Source organism: Danio rerio, chromosome 7 (genome assembly GCF_052040795.2).
Source record: "Danio rerio strain M-AB ecotype USA chromosome 7, GRCz13ab, whole genome shotgun sequence".
In the NCBI taxonomy this organism is placed as follows: Eukaryota; Metazoa; Chordata; class Actinopteri; order Cypriniformes; family Danionidae; genus Danio; species Danio rerio.
The window spans coordinates 38,590,471-38,617,394 of NC_141027.1; the positions used below are offsets into that span (position 1 = coordinate 38,590,471).

The 26,924-nt window shown below is 34.4% G+C and overlaps 1 protein-coding gene across 2 annotated transcripts in view; it reads left to right on the forward strand.

The window, feature by feature from the left end:
* The window catches only part of rhpn2 (rhophilin, Rho GTPase binding protein 2), a 43,985-nt gene that overhangs the window by 13,208 nt on the left and 3,853 nt on the right, over positions 1 to 26,924 (forward strand). The window contains exons 3-14 of one of the 2 annotated variants that reach the window (XM_087258792.1): positions 951 to 1,079; positions 9,683 to 9,758; positions 10,164 to 10,241; positions 10,972 to 11,096; positions 12,423 to 12,589; positions 14,427 to 14,614; positions 16,727 to 16,883; positions 17,447 to 17,566; positions 19,297 to 19,491; positions 20,235 to 20,281; positions 22,772 to 22,918; positions 25,078 to 25,236. In XM_087258792.1, coding sequence (XP_087114918.1) covers positions 951 to 1,079; positions 9,683 to 9,758; positions 10,164 to 10,241; positions 10,972 to 11,096; positions 12,423 to 12,589; positions 14,427 to 14,614; positions 16,727 to 16,883; positions 17,447 to 17,566; positions 19,297 to 19,491; positions 20,235 to 20,281; positions 22,772 to 22,918; positions 25,078 to 25,236 — 1,588 coding nt within the window. 2 annotated transcript variants of the gene reach the window in all.

A 26,924-nucleotide genomic window follows, 5' to 3' on the forward strand; every position in this document is an offset into this window, starting at 1 on the left:
ACTGACTTGCTCAATTTGCTTTTGCTTCACTAAAAAGAGTTTTGAATAGAATTAATGTAGGAAATTGAGAAGCTATTTAAATACATCTCCCTTCATGTAATGTCTTGTTTTAGTGCGTTCTACAGCCTTACTTTGTGTGTGTATACGTGTGCGTGTGTGTCGTGGTTTACTGCACACTTTTTACTGATTTTTACCATGTGTCCTGGAAGCACAAAAAACAGCACAGGGTCCAGTCTTAAAGGGCACCTATGATGATAATCAACTTTTGTAAGCTGTTTGGACACAACTGTGTGTAGGTATAGTGTGTCCACAGTCATACTGAAGTGATAGAAACCCAACAAGTGTCTTTTTTTTAAACTTCCTGAAGTTAAAATAGAATCCAAATCCCAGTGATTTTTAAAAATGTTAAGTTTAAAATGTTTTAAAACTGAGCATGTTTGTAATAGCGTTAGATAGCGATTTTACTCTATCTAAAATCCCGGACTACTCTCCATTGGAAATAAATTACTGTCGTTTGTCATGTGTAGTGGAAAGGTGCCTTGTCTCTATCACCGACTGCTGTTTATCTGCTGTAATGCAAGAGAAGCAGACATGCACATGGGAGCGATGGGCGGGGAGAAGCAGCTCATTTGCATTTAAAGCCACAGGCTACAAAAACAGCTACACAAAATGGGCAGACTCTGAGGCTATAGTAAATGATCTGATGGGTGTTTTGCAACTTTACAGACAGATGCTGGAAACATCAAAGGCTTACATCTTGTAAAAATTATAAAATATCTCCCCTTTAATGTTAATGTAATGTAATGTAATACAAGCAGATTTGACATTTTTTGTATATATGTATTATTAATTTTAAACCAGAGACATTATGAAATTGTGCCACTTGTCCTGTTATGGATTCAGTTTGGTATGATCTTCGCTTATCTTTTTTTCTTTCTCTTTCTCTCAAGGGCGACTTCCAATAATAAAGTTCGGGAGCAGGTGGTGCTGGAGTTGAGTTATGTCAACTCAGATTTACAGCTTCTTATGGAACAGCTGGAGGGACTCAACAGCTCTGTGGAAGTTTATCAGAACGTACAGTAAGTACACGCGCACACACACTAACTGTAGCACTGATTGATGAAGTAAGATACAGTGAGAACAAGTTCAGGTCACAGAAAGATCCGCAGAGACAGAATGCCCAGTTACTGCTCACACACAGTTCATCTGGACATACAGAGCCTCCCTGATGAGTTACAGTAATGCGAGGGGTGTGTACAGAATGATTAAGAACTCCATGCCCTGCATTATCTCATCCGTACTGTACTAGGAGGAAATTATCTGGAATGATTTTAAATATAGTTGGTTAGTGTGAAATTGAGAGAACCATATGGTTACTAATAGCTGAAGGAGTGATTGCATGTGCCAAAATATGTCAAACACAGAATGCCCAGGGGATGTTCATATTTTTGTTACAGGTGTTTGAATTTCTCGGAAATCTGCAAAGGTCTTTTGGAATTTCTGAGTGATTCCACGGACTGTTGGCAATAGAAGATAAATGTTTTCTGAAATGATGCACACCTACACGAAGAAGTGCTTCAGTTAACTCCTGCTACACTGCAAAAAAATGCTCTTTTTTTGCTTAGATTTTTAAATATCTATATATTCAAGCAAAATAATCTACCAATGAGTAAAGCAAAATAATCTTATTTTAAATAGAAGACAAGATTATCTTTCTTTCCAGATTGGCAGAATATGTTGCTTGTTTTAAGGAAAAACTCACTCAATTTTGACATATTATTTGTCAAAACAAGACCAATTTTTTTACTTGTCTAGAAAATGCTTTTTGATTTAATAATTTGTAGATATTTGGACGAGAAATGAGATGAAACCTCTTGGTAAATAACATTTTTTTTTGCAGTGTACCTGCTCATAAAGCCTTCAACAGGAAAAAATAATGTTTATGAAAACTTCCAAAATCTAAATGTAATCTAATAAATTTAAAATTATTTCTTTTTTGATAGCATAACATGATAGCAATCTTTTTCTTTACTCTCTCTATATACAAATACATGTATAATAAAAATGTATAAATGTTTTCTCTTGGATGTGTGGTGGCATGCTTCCAGAGCTAGACTTAAGCTTGGGGTGGACAATCATTGTGCATGTTATGAATCTCGGCACTGATATTTTTAAATAAGAAATGAAAACCAGATTGACTTTAATGTTGCCTTTAGTTTAAATGATTTTCAGTGCACATTATTGTTATATTTTTTAATGGAATGTGTCTGTGTGAATGTTAGCATGACATTCAAATTTTTAAAAAGTGACCACAATGCGTCCCTTCCAGCACTCTACCAGTCTTGTGAGATCCCAGCAATTAGCAATAGACATTAGCTATGTTTTCATCAAAAATGCAAATTAAATTTATACGCAAAACTGGATAATCACATAAAAGATGTGCAAATAAAGCAGCGTTTCCATCCAATGAATCAAAGTGAACAAAACCGTCACTTCCTGATTATCTGGCGCCAAATATCAACAGTAAAAACTGAGTTTGTTGTGATAAGAGAAGCTGCGTGAATCTTTTCTTCATTATATAAATGACTTGCACCTTAGAAGACAATCCTGACACAGTGAATATGTGGTGGCGTTTGATTCTGCAGGTCATTAATATTATAATAACATAATAGAGAGATGGTTAAAGCATTTTAGAATGACCTGAACAACATTTCAGATTTTTTTATAATGTGCTCAGCCTGCTGGTTTGTCCATTCACACACATTTTTGCCATCACATGATCTCTTATAACAAAATCTTTTTTAATGAGCATACTGGAATTTGTTCTGTAAAAGTGTTTCCATTGCAGTTTATGTGCATCTTTTATCCTAATCCGTTATGCACATGTTTTTTATGTGCATTTCCAAAATTGATGCGCATCTTGGCGTTTCCATCAATTGATTTATTTATTTATTAATTTTTTTCCAAAAAAAAAAAAAATATGTGCATGTCCAAAGTGCGCATAAAACTAGGTGGATGGAAACGTAGCTAATGATTCAACTTTCCTGTAAATTCCCCTATCAGTTGATTTAAAAAAAAAAAAAATTTTTATCAGTTTATTGGTCATCAGTTTATCAGTTGATTGGTCAGTCATCTACATCAACTTGGGTTAATCGGATTCCCAATAGAAAGCAACTCTATACAAAACTGGTCAGACAAGTTTTTGAATGGGTGGTTTGACAGGTTGATGATTCTAGTGAATTGTCAGGCTCATCCTCCCTTCACACACATGCAACGTGTGTCCTCATTCACATGGCAAAAGAAAATGCGAGAATGTGTTTTCCTTTAGCTTTTTAATTTGAGTTTTTGATGCATTTTCTATGGTATGTCATCACATTATCATCACGGTATTCATTACATTTATATATATGTATGCATTTTTTTTTTTGTTTCATGAAAAATGTCATTGCTTGGAATAGACATATCTTATGACTGAAGGCAAGATGGAGGAAAAACATGTCATCTTTATTCAAGGACGTTTAAGTGATCCTTTTGGGATCCTTTCAAATGAAAAGATTGAAAGGGGACCGCAGTCATGCTTTTGTGATCGTCACGCTGTGGATGTGTTGTGTTTAGTTTGCAGGCCTTGAGAGTGTTTCCTTGGTTACGGTTAGATTCTTGTCCTCTTTAAATCCTCTCTAAGCCCTCGTTTGCCTCTCAGACCGCAGTGAGGGTGAATGTGTGTGTGTGTGTTCACGTATACACGCTTGAGTGTTGTTGGCATCCTTCACTGTCTGTCCTGATGTGAATAACATTGTGCAAAAGCTCAGCCATATTTTCAGCTCAAACCCTTGCTTAACTGAGCTGTGTTGGCCTAGTTCTTCATCAGGATTTGCTTCATAACACGTTGAGGCTTACTACCACCTCTGGTTTGTTCCTCTGGGCCAAACACTAATGAAAGAGTGTTTATCCCCTTTGCCTGGAGGGTTGGTAGTAAACCAGAAAAACCTCCTGCAGACATCTGCACCTGATTCTGAACCCCTGACCTACATACGCAATTACAGCTTACTTAAAAGCTGTAAACATGAGAGACTGACATTTTGTTTATTTTTTGGTTTTTAGGTATAAGTGTGGTATAGTTAGTAGGTATAGTTAATCCAAAATTTGTAATTCTGATTCATTGTTCATGTATAGTTCACATATTTTTATTTATTCATTTTAGATTTTTTATATTTATCTATTTTTATGTTTATATTATTTTTAGTTTATAATTTTTTGTTGTTTCTTCATATTTATATATATATATATATATATATATATATATATATATATATATATATATATATATATATATATATATATATATATATATATATATATATATACATATATACATATATATATATATATATATATATATATATATATATATATATATATATATATATATATATACATATATATATATATACATATATACATATATATACATATATATATATATATATATATATATATATATATATATATATATATATATATATATATATATATATATATATATATATATATATATATATATATATATATATATATACATATATGTGTGTGTGTGTGTGTGTGTGTGTGTGTGTGTGTGTATTTTATATATATAAATAGATAGATAGATAGATAGATAGATAGAAAAAGAATTTTTTTTATAAATATTTATTTTTATGTATAAATTTATTTATTTTTTTTATATAATGAAATTCTATGGAGTGAATAAAAGTGTATTCTCCAGTATATAAAGAAACTATGGCTGGACGGATAAACAATATCATATCGAATCACAATAAATTTGATGTTGATAACGATAGACATTTGTACTCTATATTGATCTAATAACACAGCAGAAATCTGTAAAAATCTGAGTAATGTGTAATCTGTTTTTGTTAATTAATAATATTTTTAAATGTTACTCAACGAACCCTCTAATTTTAGTGGCTTTGGTCAAGGCTGGAAGCATTATATAAACAACTTATATCAAAATATTTATTGTTAGTGTTAATTATCAAGATTGCATTTTTGCCATATCGCAAATTTGATCCTTTATTAATCCCAGTTTTATTGCTTACTTATTATTACAGTATTTTTATTCTGAAGTGGTATAAAAGGTTATAGCAAAGCGGTTGACGTGTCAGTTTTGGACTTCGTACTGTATTTGTTTGTGTTTTTATGGTTGTGTTCTCTGACTTTGAAAGGCTTGCTTTTTCTCTAGAAGCTCTGGGGTCTGATTTATAAAATTTGCATAGAAACCTTCCTAAAAGTGGATGTAGACCAGGAAAATAAAAATTCATTGATTTATTAGTGATTATGGCTCATATATGAGGATTTAAAGTGGATCAATTAAGAATTTAAGGTAAGTTGTTTCGCTTAGATTTCACTTACAGCTGCGTACATTCTCCTTTCAAGTTTTTATTTTTTTTAATTGACATTGCAAAATTATACTTTACTGCTATATATAAATGCAATTTCACCAAATGACTTGAATAGCTTAGGAATTCATTATTTTAGATCAATTGAGATAATTCTGTAGGTAGAAAAGGCCATCTGCATAAAATTAATTACAAAATGACAAGCAGTTCTGCAGCAAGCAATTGAGAATCAATCAATCAATCCACCAATTGAGAGGAGTCCAGAGAACACAGTAACTGTAAACTTTGGTTTCGAACACAGGTGGTCCCAAGTGTTTGATTATTGCGGTCGCCTGATTTCTAATTATATGCAATGTTATCTTACAGAAACGTACATTAAAAAGTTACTGGCGAGTTACTGATGTGCATTGATGTTAAATATATTTTTTAGCTTTAAAAGGTGGGAATCTCATGCGACAATACAAAACAGTATTGTTGCTTCAGGATATTTCAGACATATGGACACATATTGGAAAATTAAGTGGAGCAAACACACCACATGCAACTCGATCTTCCTTTGTTAAATGAATTTGATAATAAGTGTGCAACATCTTCACTCTAGAAAGCATGTTTTATGCGGGGATGTAACTGATATGATATGCTGCAATGGCTCCTTTATATACGAGATCAATGTAGTGAATTTTGAAGGCAGACACCTTTGTCGCCAGGGAGGCCAGAATGATCTTTGACACTCTCGCCGCTTTCGGTGTGAACGCAGTTACTACTACTGCTACTACTACAAATAGTAATAATAATAGTAATAATAATAACAACACCGAATCACTTTGAGTAAATAATTACATAATGTACAATAATCTTTAAGCTACAAATGTTAAGTTTATTGTGACCAAATAGCTTAAATTAGCTCAATTCAGTCACAGGCTAAAAGGTAAAATTCTGATGTGACGTTGTGAACGGTAATGTCTGGTCAGCCATAATCCCAACTACATTGCAAATCCCTGTGATGAGAGTATTGCAGCCTTGGACATTGCGATATCGATATATTGTTTAGCCCTACTGTACACACACTTCCACCCCTGTTTTGTGCAAATGCAACGTTTATAAATGAGACCTCTGGTTTCGATTTTGTTCAGCACTGCAAATGTTTATTTACTTGTTTCAGATTTCTACAAACCTTCTTTATTTGTCCTCTTAAACAAACTATGGCTATCACTTAAGTGTGATAACGTGAGAACAGACACATGCCCATTGGCGTAGTGTTATCACATGTGTTTCATGCACAGATATTTAAACAGAACAAGGTCTTCCTGTTGCTACACACAATGTACTATTCTCCATTGCACCTGGTTGCCAGCTTACTGTTTTTATATGTGTGTGTGTGTCTGTGTGTAAGGACAGAACCACATTCTTTCATTTCTTTTATGCCCCTGGCCTGCACCCCCCTCTTTTCCTCTCTGTCTGGTTTTGAAACAAACTTTTCTCATGGCCTGAAGAGCGTACAGAAACAAAACCTGTCCTCTGTTCTCAGTGTCTCGCTGCTGTGGATGTTCTCTGCTCTGTGATTGGCTTGCATTCTTTGAAGTTCTCATTACACACTGCACTGAAGAACGTGGTGGATGCTACAGCATAATGTTGTGATGAGTGCTTTGGTGTTAGACTCACAACATGGAAGTCATGTTGTTATGATCTAATGTTGTTTCCAGTAGGAGAATAGTATTACTGTAGTGAACATTTGAAGTTGATTTAAACAATTGAAAAAAAAATTGTCATAAGAATGGTTGTTGTTTAATAGTTTTAGAACAAATTTGATGAAATGTTTTGATCACGTTTTTTGATCATGTTTTAATTGTATTATTTTTCAATTTCTAAATATGTTTGGTGACTAAAATATTATTTTTCTAAATACATCTGTTTAATAAACCTGTTTTGTTTAAATGCACTAAAATACATTGCCTATATTCACTGAGAAATTAATACAAATATGCATTTTCAAAATGGGCTGTAAATTATGCTGACCACTGTAGATGAATAAAATTTTATTTTCTCTGTTTGTTCATAGTTTGTTTAATTTAGTCGTACTTTAATTTGACTGTGCTTTAATTTAACATTATTTAATAAACTGTATAATGATTAACAGTAAATTTCTTTCTTATTCATAAACGTATGCTTGCTCCCTAATAATGTTTTTTTAATGTTTAATGTTAATTAGTGCCAGTTCATTAAAACATGTGAAGTACATTTAAAGTGATGGTTCACCCAAAAATTAAAACATACTCACTCAAGTCATTCTAATCCTTTATGAGTTTCTTTTTTCTGTAAAACAAAAAATAAAGTTATTTTAAAGCAGGCTGAAAACCTGTAACCATCAGTATCGGGGGTAACGCATTACAAGTAACGAGAGTTACGTAATAGTATTACTTTTCTGAGTAACAAGTAACGCATTACTTAAAAAAAATTGTAATAGTATTTGAGTTACATTTTTAAAAATGTAACTTGACTTACTTTTTGGATTACTTAATATGCTTTTAAAAATAGTTATTAAAATTAGTGTAATCGCGTTGAATCGCACACAATGAGAAAATAAGCTCCCTGCAGGAACAGACAAAGAAAAAATAAAAAGATAGAGCTTTACATTTCTTTGATGGAAGTATTCTCATTATTTTGAAAACATGGTAAAAAAGGGATTAGAGTCTCAATGGAAAGGGATTTAAGGAACTAATTTAGTCAAAAATACAAAAGTAGCAAACACATTGCTTTTAACTTTCATTAATCTGTATACACTGCATGTATAGTATCAGGAAGTTCTCTGAAGGTAACATTATTCTACTTTTTTATTAAATTTTTTTAAAGGTAAATGTAGGTGTGGGTTATACAGGGTGGCATTAAATGCAGAGCTCATAAAAAGAAAAATACCCTGCAAGTTCTGAAAGAGATCAAGCCTCAGCCAGGTCAGAAAAGTAACTCAAAAGTAATGTATCGCATTACTTTCTATAAAAAGAAATTAATTTATGCAATTAGTAATTTTTTTGTGGAGTGACTCAATATTGTAATGCATACTTTCTAAAGTAACTTTCGCCAACACTGGTAACCATTAATTTTCATAGTAGGATATTTTTGTTTAGTAGGATATTTTTGACTCTATGAATATAGAGTCTATGAAAGTCAGTGATTTACAGGTTTCCAGCTTTCTTCAAAATACATTATTTTGAGCTCAACAGAAGAAAGAAAGTCAAACTGGTTTGAAACAAGTGAAGAGTGAGTAAAAGATGACAGAATTTGCATTTTTGGGTGAACTTTACCTGTTGTTGAACATGACTGTCAAAGCTATAAAGTTTTGAGTGTTTAAGCAATTTTCTAAATTGTTTTTAAAAGCAACAGTTCTTTGATTAAGAAAGAAAAACAAATATGGTAATGTTGTGAAATGTCATTATTTAAAATGACTTGTTTTATTACTTTAAACAAAAAAGCTACAGTATTTTTCAGGATTCAATGATCAACAGAACGTTTGAATCCTTTTATAACATGACACTTTTTTATGGATCATTTTAATGCAGTCTTGCTTAATAAAAGCATTATTGTCTTTATAAAAAAAATAAAGCATGGCACACAATACATAACCAATGTTAACAAATCTAAATTCCCTGTTTATGTCCTACGGGATTTTATTTACAGGCATATTTGCTTTGTCATTTCCTCCGATTCCACAATATTTCTTGCAAGCATTTCCCAGAACCGCACTGGGGCTCAACTGTTATCAGTCATCTAGACGCAATCAGGGCAGCCCAGGACTGCCTCTCATCAGCTCACACTCATGTGTTCTCCCATCCGTCTTCACCCAGACTGCTTTCAGCTCATGGCCCATTACTAACAGCAGCACCATAGCAAAAGCATTGACACCACTGAAACAATTGCATTGTATTGTGCTAATCTAAGTTTGCAGATTTGCTCATGCACCTGTGACCCAGGCAACAGGTCATTACTTTTCTACAACCCAAGTAGGTCAACCGGCTTGTAGGGGTAAAGCGTCCTTTACTTCATTATCAGCTGATTCAGTCTTAGAGCTAATTAAAGATTACAGAGAATAGTTGTAGTATTAGTAATGTATGACAGGGGTCAAATACAGTTGGACATGTAAGCATGACTCACTTTTGAGTCACAGAGACAGTAGGAGGACTGGCTTTTCTAAGTCAACCTTGAAGTCTTACTGTTTCTTATAGAAATATTGAATGTATTCTCATGATGGCTTTTCTAAAGTCAATTCTGCTCTCTCTATGTCTTCATTTTAGAGAGTCATCCAGCATCCCGCTCATTCCCCTGGGACTGAAGGAGACAAAAGATGTGGATTTCTCTGTTCCTCTCAAGGTCGGTTTCTTTCACAGCACCTCCTCTGTTTACCTCAGTTATCAGGCCTGCAGTCTGGTTGCTTTCAAAGCTTTTCTGAGTGTAAATGGAAAGTAGGTCACAGAATAATAAACAGGGACTCAATAAAACTTTAATAAGCCTTGATGAATATCTCTTATTGTCTCGTAAATATATGGGCGTTGAGATGAATGTTGAGAGATGGAGATCAATCGGATGGATTTTTGTTTTCTAGCCAAACTGTAATAACATACTCTTTTACAGGTGAAGTTATGACAGTATGCCATTGCAAGTCTGTTTTTCTAGAGACAAGTTTAACAAGGCGAACAGGCCTGCAAATACGGGATCATGTGACGTCTTGTGTATGGCATATTAATTAATGGGTACAAAAATGATTTATTTGAACAGGACTTCATCCTGGAACACTACAGTGAAGATGGCTCAAACTTCCAGAATCAGATCGATGACCTCATGGACCTAAGACAGGTATAATCATCCCTCTGGACTTTAAGCTTTAATTTCACGGTGGTGCCTTCAGTGTCTGATGTTGAATGACATGTTACACAGTACATAGTGTACGGTGCGTCTTTTGGGACACTAGTAGACTTTACACCATCTACTGGTGGTTTTAACGTCATATTTATTATTTATTTAATGTGTTATTTATTTTTTTTGTAATGTGCCATGTTGGCTGATTTGTTGGCAATATTGGTTGGCATGAATATTCATACTAGATAAAAAAATTGTTCATTTAAAAAATGTAAAGTACATTTAAAGGGATAGTGAAAATGAAAATTTACTCACACTCAAGTGGTTCTAATCCTTTGAGTTTCTTTCTTCTGTTGAACACAAAAGAAGTTATTTTAAGGCAAGCTAAAATACTTGTAACCATTGACTTCCATATTAAGAAAGATTCTATTGAAGTCAATGGTTACAGGTTTCCTGCTTTCTTCAAAATACCTTCCTTTGTGTTTACCAGAAGAAAGTCAAACAGGATTGGAACTAGTGAAGAGTGAGTAAATGTTGACAGAATTTTTAGTTTTGTGTGATCTCTTTAAGTTAAAGTTAGAAAGTTTTGAGACTTTAAGCTATTCTCTAAATTGTTTTTGAAAGCTATGCTTCTTTGATTAATAAATAATTGAATATATTTATGCTAGATAAAAAATTGTTCTGCGCTAACCAATGGGTCTTAATAATGCTAGTAAATGTGTTTCAGGCTTGTCGGACACCCAGTCGCAACAATTCTGGTGTAGACTTGATTGCCAACTACTTCAGTCAACTTTCCTTCCTGGAGACTCGATTCTTCTCCCCTACACGTCAGATTGGCATTTTTTTCACCTGGTAGGTTGCATCTTGCCCACACCAGCAATAATAAGTTTGTAATGGATTTATGCTGTTCTGTATCAGCTGTAAATATGACAACACATTAGAGGAAATGCCAACTGGAAACAACTGGTCCAACTGGGCTGTCAAGCTGGCTTTGTTGTTTGTATGTTTATACAATAACTTTTTGTTTCATTCATACGCTAGAGACAAAATGAGGTGACTAGATAAATAAAAGAATAATAAAGAAGCTGGAGAGATTAAGCTGAATTATTAATGATGCGATGACACTTTTTATATAAGTTTCCATTCGTTAACATTAGATAACAACATTACATAACATGAGCTAACAGTGGAAATATTTCTAAAGCATCTAAATGTTAATTTCACTATCTATTAGTAATGTTGATGTTATTTAAGGCACTTGAGTTAGCATGAGCTAACACTGAACTGTATTTGTCCATATTAATGTTAGCAAAGATTAAATGAATATTGAAACAATTGTGTTTGCTCATTGTTAGTTAATATTAGCTTATGCATGAAAAATGTGGAAACATTACTCATTGATTACTCATCCTCATGTGGTTCTGAACGCATGTTGAGTTACTTTCTTCTGAACAACACAAAAGCAGATAGGCTGAGGCAGTGGCGCAGTAGGTAGTGCTGTCACCACACAGCAAGAAGGTCGCTGGGTCGCTGGTTAGAACCTTGGCTCAGTTGGTGTTTCTGTGTGGAGTTTGCATTATCTCCCTGCCTTTGTTTGGGTTTCCTCCGGGTGCTCCGGTTTCCCATACAGTCCAAAGACATGCAGTACAGGTGAATTGGGTTGGCTAAATTGTCCGTAGTGTATAAGTGTGTGTGAATGTGTGTGTGTGGATGTTTCCCAGAGATGGGTTGCGGCTGGAAGGGCATCCGCTGCGTAAAAACTTGCTGGATAAGTTGGCAGTTCATTACGCTGTGGCGAACCCGGATTAATAAAGGGACTAAGTCGACAAGAAAATTAATGAACAAAAGCAGATATTTTGAAGAATATAGAAAACCGGCAACCATTGACATCCATACTAAGAAAGAAAACAAAGTGGAAGTCAGTGAGTGACAGTTGAGTGACAGTTGTCTGCATTCTTTAAAATGTCTTCTTTTGTCTTCAGAGAAGGAAGAAACTTAAAACCGGTTTGGAACAAGTTAAAAGTCAAGAAAAAAGATAGCAGATTTTTCATTTTTAGATGAACTATCCTATTAAGTTAAATCCTAATAATACATACGGTAAATTAAACATTATCATTGACTTTGAATCATCTGTGTGAAAATATGTTTAACACAGTTATTTTTTTTCTTCCTACACAGGTATGACTCCTTCACTGGCATGCCTGTGTGCCAGAATAACATCTCCCTGGAGAAAGCCAGCATGCTCTTTAACATGGCAGCGCTCTACTCACAGATTGGCACTCGTGCTGACAGACAGACACTAGCAGGACTCGAGGACGCCATCGCTGCCTTCCAAAAATCTGCAGGTGAGAACTTTTGAGTAGGTTATTTATCAGTAAGGGGATACATCAGTAATGGGACACATCACTGCGTGGGAATGTGACTAAAATTGTCACCAAGCGTGGATGGACTCCTGCCTCATGAGATCAGGCCATATTTTCAGGTTTTGGTTGTGTTTCGGGGTGGAGTGAGCATGATGTAATTCTTCCCCCTCGACAGCAGATCTGTCACAAGCTCATGGGAACTCGGTGGCTTGTGTTGGTTTTGTAGCTGCCTTAAAATAACAGCTGCACAAAGAGTGCTTTGGCTGTCTTACTTAAACTATCAAAACATCCAACCCCGCAGCCTTTCATCACAGAATGTTTTGTAAATGTCCACCGGAAAGAAGGGACAAATATAATCTCTGTCGCTTTTTTCATAGTTGTGATTATGACAGAGATTGATCGACACACTGTCCCACAAGTCTTTTTTTATCTGTAAGATCTCTGTGCTTACAAAAATGTTTATTTTGTTTGAGTTATTCTGTATGATTTTGCCAGAAAATGTGTCAGAGCAGGGGTTTGCAACCCTTTTTTCATCAAAGATTTTTTAGCAAATGCATTTTTTAAAGAGCCATAGTTTTAGAATATATATTAATTTATGTCAAGCACAACTCAAAAATAAACACATATAAGTCCATGAATGAAGAAAGGACAATTTACAGAATTTTATTCTGTTCGCCATCATCACTCATGAATGTTGTTTGATGTTACGTGCATGAGGTTTCCATAGAAATGTAGGTAGTATGCCCTTTATTGGTGTTGCAATTCAAGTTTATTCACTGCGCCACACACACACGCATTAAAAGTGAATTGTAATTGTATTTTCAATTGGAAATTTTTGGATTTCTAGTGACGGTTATAATAATAATAATAATTATTATTATAATAATAGCAAAATACTATTGAAGGGAGACTGCTGGAGAGCCACATATTTTGGTCAAAGAGCGACATGTGTCTTGTAAGCCATATTTCCCTATAGATTGTTTGTTTATTTGCTGTTTTTACTATACTTTTTTTCTGAGTAGTATTTTCTAAACAGTTTTTGCCATTAAATTAGCCTGAGATACTGATGTCATTAATTATAAACTCACATGCATATGAAAAGCATTAAATAGAGGAAACGGTTGTGCTGTTTTGCTTGAGCCAAAAAATGTTAAGACATTTTTATCTAAATATTTCCATAACACTTTTTAAAAGTCCAATATTTAATGTTACTTAATGTATTTACTAATATAAAGTATGAACAATCTTGTACAGCATTTATTAATCATCATTTACTAATGCATTATTAAAATCCAATGTTGTGCTTGTTAGCATTAGTAATCACTACGTGTTAACATGAATTAACAATGCACAATTTTATTTTCATGAATTAATGTTAACCAAGATGAATAAATACTGTAATAAATGCATTGTTATTCATGTTAGTGAAAACATTATCTAATGGAGCATTATTTTAGGGTGTTACCAACTTTTCTTAATGTATACATTGGAAGCAAATATAACAGGGAAAGTTAGAGATACAGTAGTGGCCTAAAGTGGTGTGCTTTTGTGCAAATAGTTTAATTATTTTAGGGTCCTTAAACAAAATATCAAAATTGTGTGGGGAATGCCATGTTAAGGAAAGAAAAAAAATATGTTAAGGTTTACAGTAACTGGCATAATTATTTGACAAAAATTAACTTCGAGCAACTCTGTGCTTGGAAAATCTATGTCTATATGCTTGGTATTCCTAGGCTACACATCACATTTGACCTGTCCTGTTCCTTCTGATATTAAATTTTATCCTATTTTTTTTTATTTTGTTCTCATTCTGCTGCAGGCGTGCTGCACTTACTGAAGGAGACCTTTACACACACCCCCAGCTATGATATGAGCCCTGCTATGCTGAGTATGCTGTTCCGGCTGATGCTAGCACAAGCGCAGGAGTGCCTGTTTGAGCAGATCACTCTGCCAGGAATCCGAAATGAGTTCTTCTGCCTGCTCAAAATGGCCCAAGAAGCTGCCAAGGTACTTGTTTAATGTTTTCAGCTTGAAGAAAAGGCTAGAACGGGACATTACAGTTAGGTTTACGATATATCTTAATCAAATCAATGTTAAAAGTTTCTATACTGTATTTTATTGGTCAAGGGTGATATTGGTACACTGTAAAACCCAAAAAGTTAAGGTTACTCAAACCATTTGAGAAAACCGATTGCAACAAATCATTCAAGTTTAAAAACTAATCCTAATGAGTACTGTGAACTTATTCTATTTGAGCAAATTAGGCAATTTGAGCACAATAAAACCCAATAAATGAAGAGAACTCTAACCAACTGAGTACTATAAAACCCAATAAGTTAAGCCCACTTATTCTGTTTGATTTTAGTTAAAATGCTAATCTTTAGGAGTACATTAAACTTTCTCCATTTAAGTTGAAGTAATGAGATATTTATTTAACTGATTACCTTCAACACCGAGTTCAAAACTCTTTTCAAATGAGGAGGATTACTTTTCAGTAAACTTGGAGTTAAATACACTCATTTCATTTGATAAAGTTGACTTGAGTTTTACAGTGTATTGGTTGAGATTTAAGGTAAATGTGTATTTATGTAAATGTAATCTAATAATTTAAATCTTAAAATGAATTGGCAGAAAGGTTTGCGTTGTTTACATTTAACAGGGTATCTGCAGGGTCTTAAGTCTTAAATTTAAAAAAGACAATTTTAGGACTTAAAGTCTTAATTTCACTGAAATATTGTCTTGTAGGTCTTAAACAGGTCTTAATGTTCTTTTTTTTAGTGAAGCTACCCAATCAATCCAACACGCATCCAGTCACCAACAACACATCTCAATAAAACCTTTAGCAAAACTATTCATAACTAATATTATAACAGTCTGTTGTGCAAACAATTAGTTTTTAAAGATTTTTTTGTATGTTATGTTGAATAAAAATTGGTGGTTCATTGCGCTGTAACGATCCCAGATTAATAAATGGACGAAGCCAGTGGTTCTCAAACTGTGGTACGTGTACGACTAGTGGTACGCAGGCTTCCTTCTAGTGGTACGCGGAGGTTTGATGTATGTCATGTACATGCTACACACATTTAAAAATGTATAAAAAATGATGTATATAATATGCCATATATGACATAAAGCCTATATTTCTGAGGTAATCTGCCACGTTTTTGTAACTGTGCAGAGTTGTAGCTGCTTTACTGAGCCTACTACGCTATTGTATTTCAATACTGCTCATTTTGGTGGTACTTGGAGAGACAATTTTTTTCTGAGGTGGTACTTGATGAAAAATGTTTGCGAACTACTGGACTAAGCCAAAAAGAAAATGAATGAATGAAAATTTATGTATGCGACTAAGATCTGCTTGTTTTGACACATTTAAAATATGTGGCTAAAAATAATTAATTAGATTTTTTTTTTTGCTGGGCCATTAAAAAAAAAATCTGTAGCATTTAGCCCTATACAAGTCTGAAATTTCATTCTTCATGGTCTTAAAAAGTCTTAAATTTGAAACACAGAAATTGATTTTATATGGCAAAATGGTGTGCTTTTGTAAATATTAAGCAGTACTATTGGTTTAGTTTTTATTACTCTGCTTATACTACCAGTTATATTACAGATGTCAGTATTTTTTTTTAAGAAATCAGTTATTTTATTGTGCAAATACATTTGTAATGAGATTAAATATTCATATTTTAAATAAATGCATTGGTTTTGAACTTTTAGTTGATCAAAAGAATCCAGTGCTAAAAATATTAGGCAGCGCAAATGTTTCCATATTGTTATTATTTAATGTTTCATCAAATCAACATATTTTAATGGTTTCTGAATGATAATTCAACCGTTTTATTAACATTCAAATAGTATTTCACTGCATTTTTTCACTTGATTAAAATTATTCACCTTTGGTGAGCATAAGAGACTTTTCCAAACCAAAAAAAATAATGTAATGAACCTCGTTTTTTGTTTTAATTTGATGTTCTCACTATTCTAACTGTTATTCTCTGTATTGGTAAGAGGAAACATTTGTGTTTTAAGATTTAAGTGTGTCTGTTTTACAGCCTAGAGTTCCACCTCTGTCTTGAGTAGTCGTAACATTTAGCCTTCTCTCCTTTCTGTTCCCAGGTGGCAGAGACATACGCTCAAGTGCACCAGTCCATGATCGAGACCCCCATTACGAAGAACGTGCCCTTTTTCTGGACCACCATGTCCCAGCTCAAGATCAATCACTACAACTCTTTGGCCCATTACTTTGTGTCCACCGCTCTGCTAGACCACCAGTGTAAGTAAAGCAGCCAATCACAGCTCTTGGCCACCTCTCATTGGCTGACAGCCCACTTGAACTATGAAAGGTTACCTTTGTGTCTCGTTCATAGAAACTGTTTCTTTTTTCTTGGGAGAGTAAAGAAGGATTTGGGTATCAGCCATTTGCTGGAATTTATTCCAGGGAGCTTATTTTTTTTGAGGACGATAATAGGGAGGCAGATGAAAGGCAGAGACGGTTCAGTATCTCAGTCTACTTTTGACAGTCTGCTTATAGACGCTGCCAGAACAAATAGGATTATGTAACATTTTCGTTGTTATCCAAACAGCCACCCCCCACCCTCCTCTCCTCCTTGTGTTTTTAACATCTCCATGACAAGCAGTTTTGTCTGATAATGAGCTCATTTGGACACAGCAGACTGAACACACACACACACGCACACAATGGGACGTGTAAATGCCATAACATTTAGCATGGCCTCGGTGGGATGCATTATAATGTACAAGAATGTACAGTGCATTGATCCTGTTGTATTGAACAAAACAATGCAGTGTTTAAATATAGATGTACTGTATGTGTAGTGAATCCCAGTGATGATGAGGACAAGCAAGAGAAGGCTCTCTCACAGCTGTATGATGCCATGCCAGAGGGACGCTCTCCTCTTGACATCCTGAAGAACAAGGATGAGAGACGGAGGATAGGTGAGAGGCTCTTATGTGTAGACAGTGTTGGGTAAAGTTATTTTTTTTAAGTAATATATATTACAGTCTTCAAGGTTTTACTTACATTCTTTCACATTACTGTGATATGTTACTTGTAGTGCTGGGCAAAAATTAATCGTGATCAATCGCATCTAAGATAAAAGTTTGTTTTACGTTGTATATGTTTGTGTATTATATATATTTATTATGTATTATGTGATGCATGGTAACAACACTATACATAACAACTTTCTTACATAGATATTTAAGTTCATATTTAATTTGTATCATACAAAGATATATTTTATATCTAAATATAAATCATTTTTCAATCATATGCATGCCTGTTTATTTACACTCACCGGCCACTTTATTAGGTACACCTTACTCGTACTGGGTTTGACCCCCTTTTGTCTTCAGAACTGCCTTAATCCTTCGTAGCATAGATTCATTAAAGTACTTGAAATATTCCTTAGAGATTACATTAATGCTTCATAGAGTTGCTGCAGATCTTTTGGCTGCACATCCATGATGAGAATCTCCCGTTCCACCACATCCTAAATGTGCTCTATTAGATTAAGCTCTGGTGACTGTGAAGGCCATTTGAGTACAGTGAACTCATTGTCATGTTCAAGAAACCAGACTGAGATGATTCACGCTTTATGACATGGCGCGTTATCCTGCTGGAAGTAGCCATCAGAATGGTACGCTGTGGTCATAAAGGGATGGACATGGACAGCAACAATACTCAGGTAGGCTGTGGAGTTGACTGCTCAATTGGTACTAATGGGCCCAAAGTGTGCCAAGAAAATATTCCCCTCACCATTACACCACCACCACCAGTCTGAAGGCAGGATGGATCCATGCTTTAATGTTGTTGATGCCAAATTCTGACCCTACCATCCGAATGTCTCAGCAGGTATCGAGACTCATCAGACCAGGCAACGTTTCTCCAATCTTCTATTGTGCAATTTTGGTGAGCCTGTGCAAATTGTAGCCTCGGTTTCCTGTTCTTAGCTGACAGGAGTGACACCCGGTGTGGTCTTCTGCTACTGTAGCCCATTTGCCTGAAGGTTGGACATGTTGTGCATTCAGAGATGCTCTTCTGCATTCCTCGGTTGTAACGAGTGGTTATTTGAGTTACTGTTGACTTTTCTATTAGCTTAAACCAGTCTGGTCATTCTCTGACCTTTGGCATCAAGAAGGCATTTGCGTCCACAGACTTGCCGCTCACTGGATATTTTCTTTTTTAAGACCATTCTTAAAAAATTGGAATTGAAAAAAATAATTGCTTAAAAGTCACCTTTCTTCCCTATTCTGATGCTCATTTTGAACTGAAGCAGTCTCGACCAGGTCTACATGCCTACAGTAAATGCACTGAGTTGCTGCCATGTGATTGGGTAATTAGAAATTTGTGTTAATGAGCAGTTAGACGGGTGTACCAAACAAAGTGGCTTGGGGAGTGTATATATATATATACTAAATAAATACACACAATACGCGCACTTGAATCATGTCAAAACAACTTGTATTTTGGATTTGATTACTTGTGATCAATTTTTGCCCAGCACTAGTTATTTTCCCTTTTTTAAAGTAGGTTTAAGATTGTAATGTACTACAGTACTTAAAGAAAATAGCTTTACTCAACACAGCATCTTGACCTGTTAGACAGATGTAAATATGGGATAATCCACTGTAGCACAATAATAATTTCTCTCTGTGACACTCAGGTAAAGCTCATCTACAGCGCTCCATCATGGGACACGAAGAGGCCATCCGCACACATTGTCGCTGTCGACACCTGCAAAAACTGGACATCCTGAGTGACATCCTGCGTGCTAGCCTCAATCGCTCTCTCACTAAGTTCGAACAAAACGACAAGGAAGACGAGTTCACAGACTACATGCTTGCACCAGATATTATCTGTAAGTCAGAGATGGACACTATTGGAACCACCGTTTTATTAGAACAGAATCAGAGTTAAAATGTTTATTGGTCAGTCAAGTAATGTACACTAGACTTGTGTCGTATTTAAAAATCATAATTCAACACAGCCAAAATGTAAAATATATATTTGCTTAATTTTACTGCATTACTGTAAGTTTGAAATGTGCAGTTCTTTTAATTCAGCTGTATGTTCATGCATTGAAAAAACCACCTTTTGTTGGTCACATTTATACAATAATGTTCCAGTTTTTATGATGACTTTGGAACAGTTGCATTCTCATGGATATAAATGTGTATAGTTGCAAGTCATGGAATGGAAAGTATAGCATGCATGGCTCTTTTTATTAACACTAATGTATTATAAACATGTATGCATCTGGGTGTGTCCTAGGACATTTGTCAAACATTTTACTACCTGATGTAAACAAATGTTTAAACTCCTCTTAATCTCCCACATGATTGAATTAATAGAAATTGATGTTACGCTCAATGCATAAACTGCATTTCTACTGTAGTTTTTTTTGTTGTTTAAGTTTAAAATGGTTAAATTTACTGTAGTTTAAATGTAAAATGTAATCTGTATTGAGTTTTACCAAAGCATTTCAGTTTGAACAGTGCAATTGGTTCTGTTTGAGATTCTCAGAAAAGAAGCTGAGATCAGCATCGGTTATGTAATTTAGTTTGACATGCATTAACGTTGTTTTCCTTTTTGCTCTGTTAGCTAAAACGGAAAAGAAAGCTGAGATGGAGATTCCAGCGGCCACCAAGGTGAAAGTCACAGACCTTTTCCAGCGGCTGGTATGTGGGTTACTAATTTTACTCTGACATTTTGAGCTCTTTTCACAGCACATGAACGCTCTTGCAAATTTGCTTATTAGTGCACAAAATAACTTATCTAAGTGTCCCGTGAGCTTGTGTGCTGTTGAACAGACCCATGTTGATTGACCTGTACACACTGGCCAAACAGGTTAAAAAACTGTAATCAGTTTGCGATGACATTTGTGCTTTATTTATCCATTTCTGTTTGGTCAGTCTGTACAGTATTATACTCACTGTTTTACTGTACTAATGTTAATAACCCTTGTTTGAATATGAATTTGGGGTGGTACACAATTGCATTTCTCTAAACTTCTTACTTCATGCTGAGCTTTGCACAAACTTCTAACCCTTATTCGACTGTTGCTCAAAAATCGTACACTATTTGTCCGCAAACATCAATGGCTACCTGATACTGAGTGGTTTGCTGAAGGTAAATATGCTGGTGTATTAAAAACTTGGCTCCTCCTGAAAACATTTGATTTCATGAGGAATCAAGTTTCGAGTATTGTCGTCATGTTTATGTCAAGACTTTTTTGTAGTTGTATTTTGGCTTATTGTTGAAAATATTTTTGAGACTAACAAAAGCAAAATATTCTTAAATGTTTCTTTAATTAAGAAAATCTGTGTTCTGACTAAAAAAATTAAAATAGCTACACAATGTTTTCATGAGTTTAACATCACTAAACTTGTTGACAACATTGGTCTTAAAACCCAGTAACTTTGAGATGATGGTATCAGAAGTGCAGAAATGCAAACATGTTTACAGGTTTATAAATCATTTTTACAACCTTCTTATTGGGAGTTTCATTGGGTTTTATTGTGACATTTTTCGTCAATATGACATCAGGACTAATAAATCAACCCTTAAACTAATAACTAATAACCCTTGGACTAATAAATCAACCCTTAAACTAATAACTAATAACCCTTGGACTAATAAATCAACCCTTTAAATCATAACCCTTGATTATTTAGCAAAAATGTCATTAACTGTCACTCTTTGTGTTGAACTGTAACACCAAGTGTTCGTCTGTGATTAAATTCAGTATAACTGGTAGAACCGTTGCGACTCTTAGAACTGTAAATCTGGTGTTCGGATCAGGAACATTGGAGAACCACAGTGACGTGTATGTTCCGTTCCCTCGGGCTGTGGGCAGCAGGGTAATTCAGGTGATGGAGGCAGAGTTTATGATGTGGTCAGTTTTATGGGAGAGTATGTTTGTGTTTTACCGCTTTCAGATGTCTGAGCGACCTTCAGAGAGTTCAAAGAATCACTGCTGAAATCTTGTACCAGATGACCCGCTTATTTAACAAGTCCTTATTAAATCGAATGACCTTTCTGAGAAAGGGGTCAACCAAATGCAACATTAATGCAAACAAATAGGGTAAAAAAATACAACAACTAATTTTTATCATAATTCCCAAAATACAAAAACTAATTTTTATCATAATTCCCCAGTCCATTGATTACATTTGCTAACTTTTTTTGTATTATAAGTTTTCTAAATGTTGTTTTAAATATGCAAATGAGGTATTATTTGAACATATGCAATAGGTTTAAATTTGAAGTATATATGAGCAATATTGCACGAGTAGCAGAGCGATGTGGCTGTATATCGGCACTGGTGGTAGGTGTGCAAACAGTTCAACAGCATAATCGTGTATAGAAAAAAGAAAATCCAAAAGTCCAAAAATCCTTTTGCATTAGGAACTACTTTTTTCTTTCTTCTGAAAAAAAAACTAAACGCATGCAAGCATTTCTTCTTTCTTTTTACTGAACTAGTTTCCAGTAACAAAAACAGGAGACTCATTAGAAATAAACAGATGGCAAACCACAAAGTAACACAGGGTTATACAAAGAGTGGCCAACACAAAATACATACATTCCTAATACTTTATTAATAGCCAAAAAGCCAAAATCTTCAAATCAACAGGTGTGTGAACAGTGCTTTTGTGCTTCTTGCCTTAATATTTCAATTAATTTTTTCCCCCTGTATTCATTTTTATTGTACTTTATTTTTTTGTTCAAATAACCTCCAATCTTAGCTCTGGTACTTCTGTTTAAGTTAAACAAATACCCTGTTGGTTTAATTTTAGTGTTTGTATGAGTTATTCTAACTGAAAGACCCATGTGCCCCTATGGGACTTGGCAGAGGCCTCTCATATGAGAACACCGGTGCCTTAAACAGTTCATCATCACCTCAGATGACAGTGTTTCATAACAATATGAAATAAACGTTCTGCACCATATGACCAGTCTTTCACATATACTGTGTGTAGTCGGCGTACCAGTAAGCCAAATGTTTGGATGACCAGCAGAGTTGGATTTATAGCCAAGGGCGAGCAGGGTGGCAGGCAGGCTTAAGTTAAAAACAGCCTGTGTGTCTTGGACTTTGGTGAGTTGCTATAGTGATTTGCTGTTGTATTTGTGTTTTGCAGGGGCCTTTGTCAGTGTTTTCAGCGAAGCAGAGGTGGACAGCTCCGCGCACCATCAGGCTCATACTGCAGGACAGAGACCTCGGGTTTACGCTCAAGGGAGATGCACCCGTTCAGATACAGTCACTCGACCCCCTTTGTCCCGCTGCAGTGAGTGTTCACACACTCAGACAAACACACAAAATAATGTTCAGCTTCCTTTTAAGGGCACGTTCAGCCAAAATCTAACTTTGGTCATTATTTATTTACCATGACAAATAATAAAAAAAAAAAATTTCTTCCCCCCATTTTTATCTACCTTTTAAAATTATAAAAGGATCTAAAAAATTTTAACTTTTCTAAAATAATACAGAAAGAGTACTAAAAAAGATTAAGTAAACTGCAAAATTAAATTAAAATGAATTAAAATAAATAAAATATTTAAAAAAATCAAATTAACTAATAGTATTATTTCAGTCTCGCTATTTTGTAGGGATATCCTGATCAGTTTTTTTTGCCCTTGAGTCAAAGTTATTTGATTTTGAGTATCTACTGATACCGAAATCCAATCCGATACTTCTATAATACATACAAATAGAATAAATAAGAGCCAAGAAACATTATTTAATTCATCTTTTTTTAACATTCAACAACTTTGTCAACAAACAGAGCACTTCAGTGAGGTAGCTTGAACAGTCAAGTAATAAATGACATCAATTCTTCACCTCCTGCAATCCCAAGTTGACATATCTCACAGTTTGCTATGGCAATGTTGTCGTCATTAACTTTATAATACCTTCAGACTGCAGACATGCTTGGGCTGTTGCTAGACTAATATGGTTGATTGAAAGTTAACGATAATTATTAATAACATTTAATAAATTTCCCATTAATTGTATTTTATTAATGTCTACCCCTACAATAAACCCAACCATCATAGTGATGTAAAAAACAGTAGTTGTAGAGAGTATTATTTAATGTTATTTATTATATTACCAAAATTTTTTTATTTTTTATTATCTACCCCCACCCCAACCCTAAACCCAATCCTCACAGTACTGTAAAAATATCAATTATTGTTATACAGTGTGACAAAAATGATGCTATATTGATGTGTGTATACGCAGCTGAATTCTACAGTATCTAGACTTTACCAAATACTCATGCTTCAGTGTTCTACTTTCCCAGCATTTAACTAATAGCATCTCTGCAATTAAGTGATGTCATTCAACACGCGTAGCTGTTTCTAACGGAAGTCAAGAACGAGGTGTAAATCTGTGCCTACGCAAAACTGTAGAAGTGTTCAAAAATGTACATACATGTATATTCGATTCCTGATTGGGAGGTAACGTCTAATTCCAGTCGAGTCTGAAACCACATGATCGAGCCTAATTTCTGATAACGTGATTGGATCTGGACATCCTTACTATTTTGTCAAATAAATGCAGCCTTAGTTAATATCAAAACATTTTTTAAAACAAACAAATGCCCATACTCTTACTTGCCAGACTTTCAAATAGTAATGTACCTACATATGTTGGTTTACTAAAATATAATTGATATTACAACAGCAAGTAAAATACCACATGGCATCATTAATGAATGTTTTTATTTTTGGTTGTTAAGAAATACAAACAAAGAAAGAAAAGAAAAAGTAATAAACTAATTCAAACTATTTATAAGCTATTAAAAAGTTACTCTGTGTTACTAACGTAGCACAACTCTGCATTTGTTTATTTAATGAATTCACTGCTTTCACCTCATTGCTAAAATTGTAAGAACAACGGAAAAACATTTGTTGACATATTGATCTGTAAGTGTGCCCTTGTAAATGTTACTCATCACCTCCGGTTTATTGCACATAAATAATTAATACCGCGCCACCTTAATAAAAACAACAAACAAAGCGCTTAGTGCCAGGGCATTAATCAGAAGCGATAACTCCTTCCTGTTTCAATGAATCTTCCTTATACGTGTAAACGTCCCTGAAGCTAAAGACCGATTTAATCTTTGACCACAGCAATTAAATAAAACAAAACACACACAAACACATGTCCACACCCACTGCACCTGTTTTTGCCCATATGAGTCTCAAGCTGTCTGAAGCAGCTGTGTGTCTCCCGCAAAGAACTCTGCTGCTTTTGTTTGAAGCACTTGAGCGAGGGCCTGCTCTCTATAGTAACCAGAGTGTGCTTGTGCTGATAAATTCATACCGTAAATATCTGAAGTGTCAAAGTGCCACTCCCTGCAGGACGTGATTTACACCTCTGACCTTTTTCTCTTTGCTTTTGTTTCTTTCTTTTTACCCTCCGCTATCTCTTCATCACCAGGCCGGTGGACTGAAAGAGGGCGATTACCTTGTTGCTGTGGGTGACACCGATTGTAAATGGATGGGAGTGAGTGATGTCATGAAGCTTTTAAAGGATGTGGATGAAGAGGGCATCAACATCAGGGTTGTCAGCATGATGGACAGCAGCAGCCAACCAATGGTAGCGCATCTCATTTTCCTTATGATTTGCTTTGCATTAGAGCTGCACAATACATCTCAGTTTCTGTTATCTGGATATAATTGTATTTGCAATACACAGTTGTTGTCAGAATTATTTGCCCCCCTGTTAAATTTTTTCCCCAATTTCTGTTTAACAGAGAGTATTTTTTTTCAACACATTTCTAAACATAATAGTTTTAATAACTCATTTCTAATAACTGATTTATTTTATCTTTGCCATGATGACAGTAAATAATATTTAACTAGATATTTTTCAAGACACTTCTATACAGCTTGAAGTGACATTTAAAGGCTTAACTAGGTTAATTAGGTTAACTAGGCAGGTTAGGGTAATTAGGCAAGTTATTGTATAACGGAGATATGTTCTGGAGAATATCGAAAAAAAATATAGCTTATAGGGTTTAATCATTTTGACCTTAATGTTTATTTTAAAATTAAAAACTGTTTTTATTCTAGCCAAAAAAAAACAAAAAAAACTTTCTCCAGAAGAAAAATATTTTCAGACATGCTATGAAAATGTCCTTGCTCTGTTAAACATAATTTGGTAAATATTTAAAAAAAGAATAAAAAACAAAGGGGGGCCAATAATTCTGACTTCAACTGTATGTATCACTGGCATGTATGATAAATTTAACCAGACAGGGCCTTGCTAGTTATTTTTCTGCTATTGGTGAGTGGCCCAAAGGAGAACCCAGAGCTGAAAATAAAAAATAACAAGAGAGCAAAATGACGACAGCTAATTAGAGCCAGAATGTCTGCTGAGGGTTTTACTCATTTATAATGTTTTAAAGACTTAAGACAGGTTTTTTGTCTGGATTTTATGTTTATATGAAATTATGTTTTATCTATTTATTTTAGAACTGTTAGATAATGTTTTTTTAAAACATAACTGATAAATATAAATATTTTATATAAAATATATCTTAAGAAACAGGCTTATAGTATTATGCAATACTCAGTAACAATATAGCATATTTTTCCAGTATCATGCAGCTCTACTTTGAATTCTGTTCCCTGATTGGTTGAGAATTGTCTTATATCTTGAAGTGTAATTATATTTATTAATGTTTTCAATGCATTACTGTTAACAAGGTTGCTATGTACACTTGCACTGCAATTCAAAGGGGCTCAGAAAGCTTTTAATCTTAATCCTGTGACTCTGAAGACTGGAGTAATGACTGCTGAAAATTCTGTCTTGTCATCACACGAATAGCTTACATTTTTGAATATGCAAATATAGAATAGTTGTTTAACTTTAATATTTGCCAGCATTACTGAATTTTTATCAAAGAATTGCAGTCTTAAAATATTTGTAAGAAAGAGTAAAGGAGATCTTGTATTTATATATTGCTTTGTGGCTATGTACGCTGTTAAGATTTAAGAGGGATTTAATGGATTTAAATACAGGAGTGAATTCTGTTTAACAAATGACTTTGCTTTTACAAACATGACCAAAGTAATATTAAAGCAAATGTACAATGTTTAATTCACTAGCTTACATTGAGGTCAACACTATCATTTATGCCAGTTAATCCACTGAAAATGTTTTGGTAATCCTTAACAGTGTTGGGGAAATTACTTTTGAAAGTAACGCATTACCATATTGAGTTACTCCCCAAAAAATGTAACTAGTTGTATTACTTAGTTACTTTTTATGGTAAGTAATGG